The sequence below is a fragment of the Kryptolebias marmoratus genome, linkage group LG11 (genome assembly GCF_001649575.2).
Source record: "Kryptolebias marmoratus isolate JLee-2015 linkage group LG11, ASM164957v2, whole genome shotgun sequence".
Classification (NCBI taxonomy): Eukaryota; Metazoa; Chordata; class Actinopteri; order Cyprinodontiformes; family Rivulidae; genus Kryptolebias; species Kryptolebias marmoratus.
The window spans coordinates 17,768,165-17,776,244 of record NC_051440.1 but is presented as its reverse complement, the minus strand read 5'-3'; the positions used below and the strand labels follow the sequence as shown (position 1 = coordinate 17,776,244).

General features: G+C 42.0%; 1 protein-coding gene across 1 annotated transcript in view; it reads right to left on the bottom strand.

Annotated features, from left to right (window-relative positions):
• Positions 1-4,914, bottom strand: part of LOC108230090 (nuclear factor of activated T-cells 5) — a 22,270-nt gene extending 17,356 nt beyond the window's left edge. The window contains exon 1 of the mRNA XM_017405987.3: positions 4,554-4,914. Coding sequence (XP_017261476.1) covers positions 4,554-4,626 — 73 coding nt within the window. The 5' untranslated portion in view covers positions 4,627-4,914. The remainder of the gene's footprint in view (positions 1-4,553) is intronic.
• Between the last annotated feature and the right edge of the window lie 3,166 nt (positions 4,915-8,080).

Below are 8,080 nucleotides of genomic sequence, written 5' to 3'. Positions count from 1 at the left end.
GTCGTTTGCCACATAAAACTGCATACTTTAACTTTTTTTTGTGAAAAAACAAAATCACTGTGGAGCTACTTATTACTCAAGAAAAGAAGCACCAAAATATAATCTTACACATTCGAGCTAGATCTAAAAGACTTTAGAAAAATTAAATATAAAGTTATTATGTCTGCAGTTTGATTTTTAAAGTGATCCTTTTGTTCCATACTTTAGATTATGGGATTATTAGTGTGGCAACAGAGATAAAAAACAACTCTATCAAACAGTTTGCAGCTGGTGAGTGATAACTGCCTAAAAGTGGTAAGAGGATGTTTGAGACAAAATGTGGTCGGCAGACAAACAAACTTGATAACATCTCCACACAGAACTGTTGAAAGAAGGTGCAACATAGTTTTAGTAAAATACACGTTGTGTGACTGATGGCAACACAAATACGCTTTTATTGGCTGGTGTCAAAAATAAGGCTGAATCTAAATATACTTGAATATTGGTTTGTCACAAAGGTAATCTGAAAATATAAACAACTTAACGATAATATATCTCACTGGGCTGGAACTGTCGGCTACTAGGTGGCGAATGGGATTGCGAGCGCGTCTCCATAATGTCTCAAAACGTTTGCGTGGTTCTCAGTTTTCTTATCCGCGTCGTGGGGGCTCGCAAGTTTTTGTTGCTTAAGTTTTGAACATGTTCAAATAATCAGTGCCCCGCGTCGTCTCTGAAAATAGTTGCACAGTTGCCGCAGGCCTCTCGAACCAGTCTCGAAGCCTCCTCAATTTAGTTTCTGTAAATTCTAAAAACGCTAGAGCTGATTTTTGACACCTGCCACGAGCTGTCCTCGTTTCCTCAGACAGAAAAAATTCAAGATTCAAGCCCTGAACGTCCAGCTTTAACCACACCAACGATGGGTAGTAGTTATCAAATCTGCCGCTCTTCATTTCAAAAACATACTCCAGTACAGCGGTCCCCAACCTTTTTAGCTCCACGGACTGGTTCATTATCAGACAGTATTTTCACGGACCGGCTTTTAAAGGTGTGGCGGATAAATACAACAAAATAAAACAATACCACCGGCATGAAAACGGGGGTATTTTTAAAAACATAATAAACTTAAATCCAACGTGTCCACGCAGCTTTGTTAGCTGCGTTATCAACATGAATGACACCCTCTCCTTCCCCTGATGTTCTCTGGTCAATATGGCGATGTTTAAACTTTAAAATAATATACACCACAAATATAAAGTGCACAAAGAATACAACTCACCATAACACTAAACCAGTGGGAGGCCTGAGCCTGTTTCTCAGTAACGACACGGTCCCATCAGGCTTCCAGAGACATTTGTTTTTTACTCGTTTTGTTAGCTTGTGTGATTGTTTTTAGCGGTAACGCATCACATGACCTAGATAAGCGTTCTGACACGCATCAAGAGTGTGTCATTTTTCAAAATAAATGTCTTCAGACTCCGAAAATAAAACAACGTAAATACTGTAAGTTAATTATTCTTTCTGTGCGGCCCGGTACCAAATGACCCACGGACCGGTACAGGTCCGCGGTCCAGGGCTTGGGGACCTCTGCTCAAGTAGATTAAATCATAGACGTGGAGGCAGCTGCTAAAAGGTGTGTACAAAGCGGGCCGAAACGGGCAAGACGTGGGCGGAGATGGGCATTGAAATAATGTGCACAACCTAGAACACAGTTTTGCAAGTCTCGCACACGAAAATAGGCTGTGATTTAAAAAAACAACAACTGGCCACTCAAAACGTAGCCACAGAGCTTTCTTGTCACTTGGCGACAAACACTCTGAACACAGCGAGACCACAACGAATACTTTGACTAGTTTCTCACAATTATGAGGGGCCAACTAGTCGCCAACAGTCATAGCCCAGCGAGACTCTACCCTAAGAAACAACTATAAAATGCTGGGAAAACAAAGTTAAATTCAACGTTTGTAAGGTGACCCACACATTTTACATAATTGTTAATATTTCTACTTAGTCTAACTGTGAGGAAGAAGAACATAGCAATAATCTGGCGTCCTGGCTGGCAGCCTTCACAAACACCTACAGTCCTAATCTGGATTTTTGATGAACACGTCCACTACCTAGATTCCGACACGTACTTGCACCCGGATACTGAGATATAAATAAACAGCTATGTTATCGAGTGTGACCATATGGCAACTCTCTTAAGCATTTCAGGGTCACAGAGCAAAGCTTTCTGTTGGCTCGTGCACATCCCGTGCATGGCAGTCAGGACAGATGTGGTACCAGCAGGCAAGTTCTGCCAGGTTATGTTTAAATTTGTTCATCGGAGTTTAAAATGTAGACAAAACGAACAAAATGTTAAACCACAATGGGGATTAAACAGAACCTAACACTGCATGTCTTGAGTTTTTCCCCGTCCTTCAAGAACTGGGCTTTTACGCTTTTTTATTTTAAAGGAACTGTAGTTTACTAATCAGTTCTGAGAATTGACACGAATAAAACAGCGTTCATTTTTAGGTATGCATTTTCAACAGAATTACTTTTTCCCCTCAAAGGTCTGCCACGTAGAATACAAGGACATCTTGGTAGCACAAGCCGCAAACAGACTCCTACCTACCTGCAAAACCCGGGACAAAGTATGACATTTTTGCAAGTACAAACAAAGACCATAAGAATTTCAGAAAAAATAATAAAACATTTACAAGAAATCTTCAGTAGGGATTGCAGAACACGACGGTACGGAAACACCGACACGTTTTGAAAGTAATGTCGGGAACTGGTGAACTGAAAGCAGGCTTTAGGTGATTAAAAGAATCTTTGAACTGCTAAAATGACACAGATCAGTATTTAGAAAAAGAAAAGAAAAAAAAACATTCTGACAGATGTCCCTGGTAGCTGTACAGAGTCAGTATCAGATTGACAATAAGCTACCGTCTGGGGTGTTTATGTCTGGTTGTAAAACACGTCACTCTGTTAAAGAGATTTAGACAGTTCTGGACACACAATCACAATATGTAAACTTTGTGGATGTAGTCTCCACACAAAGCTGTACGTCTGACTAGCAGAGCTGACAAAACCCATATTCGAAGAGCTGCTTTAAATCATTATCTGAAGGTTGTTTCAGCTGCACCAATTATCGTTTTTATAAACATGTTTCATGCCACTAATAGGCTGTCTGATCATTTTTAACCACTTTCTTAGCATCTGGAGACTGAGGCCAATTTGTTTAACTCCAACAAGCTCAGACAGAGTAATGTGAAATAATTTGCTCAGCACGGAGCAAAGAGCTGAAAACCTCACAGCTACTTTTAAGTCTGAGTCACGCTGCTATATGGACGGATAAGAGTAATATATCTAAATATTTTATTGAGATGGAGGATGAATCCACCTTTGATTGTTGATGGACCGATCATAAAAGCGTCCAATGGTAAAATCAGCTTGCGTCGATATCATTCAAGGACAGCGGACTCACAGCATCCCTGCTGATGATATCGAACCTGGAATTTAATGTAACGTAAGCCTCAGCAGACTAATGAGCAGAAACAGGCGCTTTGACGTCGGCTTGAGCTTACCAGGAGGGAAATTTCACTAGCAGTTTCATGCATCTACCAAAGAAACGGACTCGTTTAATTAATCTCTAAATCCTGACTCGTGGGGTGTGTGTGTGTGTGTGTGTTACGTGGGTTAAGATTATGTTTTACCACATTCCAGTATACTTGTATGCAAGCCTGACCTCATGATGTGCAACAGGACCAAAGCAGGCAGTGTAATCAGACACCTTTAGAGTTGAAAATAAACACACACCACTACTCTCCAACTCAAGTTCACAGGGACAGAGCAGATCTAGGAACCGAGCTCTGCTGGACGCTCAGCTACTTACTCAACTAATCCCTCAATGAGATGAGAAGGGGTGCTCTTGGACCACGCAGCAACGCCCTCCTAATAATAACAGAGCAGTTGGCTGACACGTGTGCGCTTTGGTGTTGACAGGATGCACCTCCAGCCCCCGGCGGGCCGGAGTGTGTGTGTGGGTGTGTGTGGGTGTGTGTGTGTGTGTGGGGGGGGAAGCAGAGCTTGAACACCTGAATCCTCGCCGGGGTGAAACCAGAGGATGGGGGTGGGGGGGTGCAACTCTGGCTTGGAGCCCCAGAAACAAAACCCACAGGGAGACAAACCAAGAACGGCACCATCCTTGTTGTGCACACGTGCCTGCGGATACCCACACACACACACCTCTCTGCGAAATCCAAGCAGGACTTAAACCGCTAAACAATGTGAGGCTGCAGAGACCAACAGCTACGTTAACTATCCTCCATGACGTGATACAAACACTAGCTAAATGTCAAAATATTTCAGTAAAAGTGGGTTTTCCCCCCGCATGTTGATAGCCGTCCGCTAAACGCAGCCAACTAACTATGCTAGCCAGCCAGGCTAAGAGAAAAAAAAAAAAAAAGAAGCTAACTACAGCTAGCTAGCAGCTTAACATGAGCCACCAAGACATTCATTTTGTTTCGTGTAAAACAAAGACAGAAACGGACTGGTGACTTCACGGTTAGCTTCCCGAAGCAGCAGCTTACCTTTCGAGTATAGCGATTTAGGAGAATTAAGGTCGATATCCGAGCTAAGGAGGGATATAAAATCAGAGGGCATCGCAGCGCTTCATCGAGGGGAGGAGGAGGAGCGGACAGTCTTTAGAAGAAACGAAATCAATAATTCCTGCGAAACGCTGCGCGCGCGTGTGGCACAGCATCGAAACAATCTCGGGGCAACAAAAATCCAAAACTTTCAATGCGAGAAAAAAACAAAAAACAAAAACCCGTTATCTGGCCCCTCTCGAGCTGGGGTGTGTGTGTGTCTTCGCTGATAGACACGTTTCGTGCTACGTTGAGACAAACACACACACGCCAACACACACACAAACACAGTGGGCTACTGTTACTCGGCCCTCCTCAAGGCCCCGCCCACAAGGCGGAGCCGCGCATGCGCTGTAAGCCGCGAACGAAAATGACTGTTTTCGACCGCCGAGCGAGGAAGTCGCCTCACGTTGCTGGATTTCCTTTTTCATTCAGTCATTTGAAGCGTGAATCGGATTCAGATAAAAAGATTTATTCGTGCTCCTCTCAAAGCTAGGCTGTGACAAACCTCATAATTAATAAAAAGTAAGTAAGTGAAGTAAAACTTTATCTATATAGCACCTCTCAAGATATAAACCACAAAGTGCTACAACAAACTAAATAACAAGTGCACGAAACAAATTTAAGCGAATGCAGATTTAAAAAGATAACTTTTGCCACTGAGTCTGCTGATTGAAGAGTTGTTGGAAGGGAGTTCCAAAACCTTGGAGGCAGAGGAGAAAAGGCAGTCCTCTTTAGTTTTTAGTTTTGTCTGGGGGACAATCAACAGGACCTCAAGGCCCCGATAGGGGTGTAGGGATGTAAAAGTTCAGAGATGTAAATTGGCCTGTTCATGCAGATCTTGCCAAGTCAAAACCAAAATCTTGAAATCCACTCAATAATGGACTGGGAGCCAATGGAGTTGCATTAGAAGTGGGGTTATATGACAAAGTGCAAGTTAAATTCCTTGCATTGTGATTCCAAGCCATCGTGGACAAAAGATCATTGTACCGTTTCTGCATTATTTCGCCTTCGCATCAACAAGAACCCTTATGTTTTCAGTTTGCTATTTGCATGATTGTGATATTTCTGGGGAGTCCGGAGGGGACTGCTAGACATATGACAATGTCTCATTTTGACTCAGTGATGACTTGGTTTGGTGTTAGTCATCAAAGGTCAAAGTCCCACTGTCAACAGTCCATGTCATTCTCATATGCACGCAGTCTCGGTGTTAGACACAAATATGAAGTCAAAGACCAAATGATTCAAAACTTGGTCCATGGTTTTAACAGTCAAAGGTTAATTACCACAAAATCTGCCATGGTGATACTTTATATTTCAAAGCTCAAATGTAAACTTTTTCTGTCATAGTCTTCAAAATCATGCAACAGAACACAGAGCAATCATGTGTCACTGTCACAGTTTCGACCCGTTGTTGGACAGGTAATCTTACATATCACTCTAAAATACTAAATCGAGGCCTTTGGAGTGTGTGGTGAATCACTCCGCTCTTATTGAACAGTCTGACGTTGGGGTGAATCAGCTTTCCACTTTCGGGAAGAAAGGTAACCATCTTTTGTCCAATTGTGAATAATTACTCTGACTGTAGAAATGTGAACTCAAAATTGTTTGGAGACGACCTTGCAGCTCTTTTCAGAATTATGTGCCGCAAAATTTGCTTCTCTAAGGTTATTGTTGGTATTTTTCTTGTTATGCTAACACACACTTGAGTGCCTTAGACCAGCAACGCCTTGCTGATAATTGGATATTCGATTATTATCAGCTCCTGGCTGCTACTGCTACCCTAACTCCTGATGACTGCACGCTTGCGGCAGGTGAGTACTGTGGTAAGCAGGCAGGTAAAGCAGCAGGAACAGAGGGATGCTGCTTGGTTTTGCATACAAAAGAGCTTGTGAGCTAATGCAGAAATGTTGGGCAGGGCAGGGCACAAAGGCAGGGGTCGAAAACAAAGATGTGGAAAATTAAACACAAAGCATAGCCTCGTGACTCGTATGGACCGACTTTGTTATACTTCAGGTTAATGTTTATGTCTCAGTCCAGTCAGTGCTTTTCTCTGTGACTGTGTGACCATTTAAAGGTAGAACAGGCCCTACTGGTTAATCTTTGCTCACCCTTCATGATTCTTTCTCGCTTAAATGGTTCGTGGAGCGCTTCAGTGCACCTGTTGTTCCGATGTGTTGGCCATGAAAACGTCACACACCGAGAAGACGCGCTTAAAGATAATTTGCGATTTCTGTTTCGACTCCATCAATAGTTTTAAAATATTCACAATTGTTGGGCTTGTTAGTTGTTATTTTATTCAAAAAGTTGGTGTATTGCTGAATCCTACTCACACAACACCACATCTCAAAGCAAAACAATTTAGTTTTTAGGACCTTCTTCATGAAACTGACTTCAACACTGTCACTGAAAGGTGGACAATAATGTTTTTGCTCATGTCTGTGTGTTTGTGTGTGTTTGCCTGTCTGTCTGTTGTTAAACACAATTATATAAATTAAAGAAGTAATCACTGGATGTACATCTACAGCTGATTAACTTTTGGAGTCTACCTGATTTTAAGATGGCTGCCACAGCCAACTGACCTTAAAAACACAAGTAAATTTTACAGATAGTGACCTCAAATTTGGTGTGGTCATAACTGAAACTAATTCCAAACACATATTTCTGAGGGTGAACAGATCGCAAAAGATCTTTGTTTACAATTTTGCCTTTACTTATATGAGCACCCTATGGCACACTCCAAGCTTGCCCGAGGGATTATGTATCCTCTGACCTGGGAACACCCTGAGGAGGAGCTGGAGAGCGTTGCTGGGAGAGGGATGTCTGGGTTTTCCTCCTGGACCTGTTGCCTCCGTGACCCAGCCGTGGATAAGCAGTGGAGAATGGATGGATATTTGGAGTACACTCTTCTTTTTTTTAAATAAATTTTAAATAAACTTTTAGAAAGTAATCATTGGATGTAGCTCTACTACTGATTAACATTTGGAGCCAACCCAACTCAAGATGGCAGCCATAGCCAACTGACTTTGGAAAACACAAAAATGTCCTCTGATTTGTAATGTTTTGTTGTAGCTTGGGAGCCTTTTTGTAAAAAATACCAGGGTGGCGTAATTACACATTTTAAGTGTTCAAATTTGCTGTTTGAAGCCCAGAAACAATGTTTATTATCATCATGATTATTTACCAAACATATTCATTTAATATGAAACCAGCTTGTGATGTTCTAATAAGATGAGAAAAATCAAAATGTTGTTTATAAAACTTAAGGCTAAGTATTTGCATAACAGCAGCTTCAGAACGTCAAAACAAGAAACCAGATGATTTATTTGCCTATAAAATCTATGCCTTTAATTGACGCAGGACTTTATCTAAGCTAAACCAGAGCAGCTGTCAGCTGCTGACAACAAACCAACCAACCAATCAGGAACGAGCTCACGCTCCGCCTCAATTTCCCAAGATGCAGCTCGGCT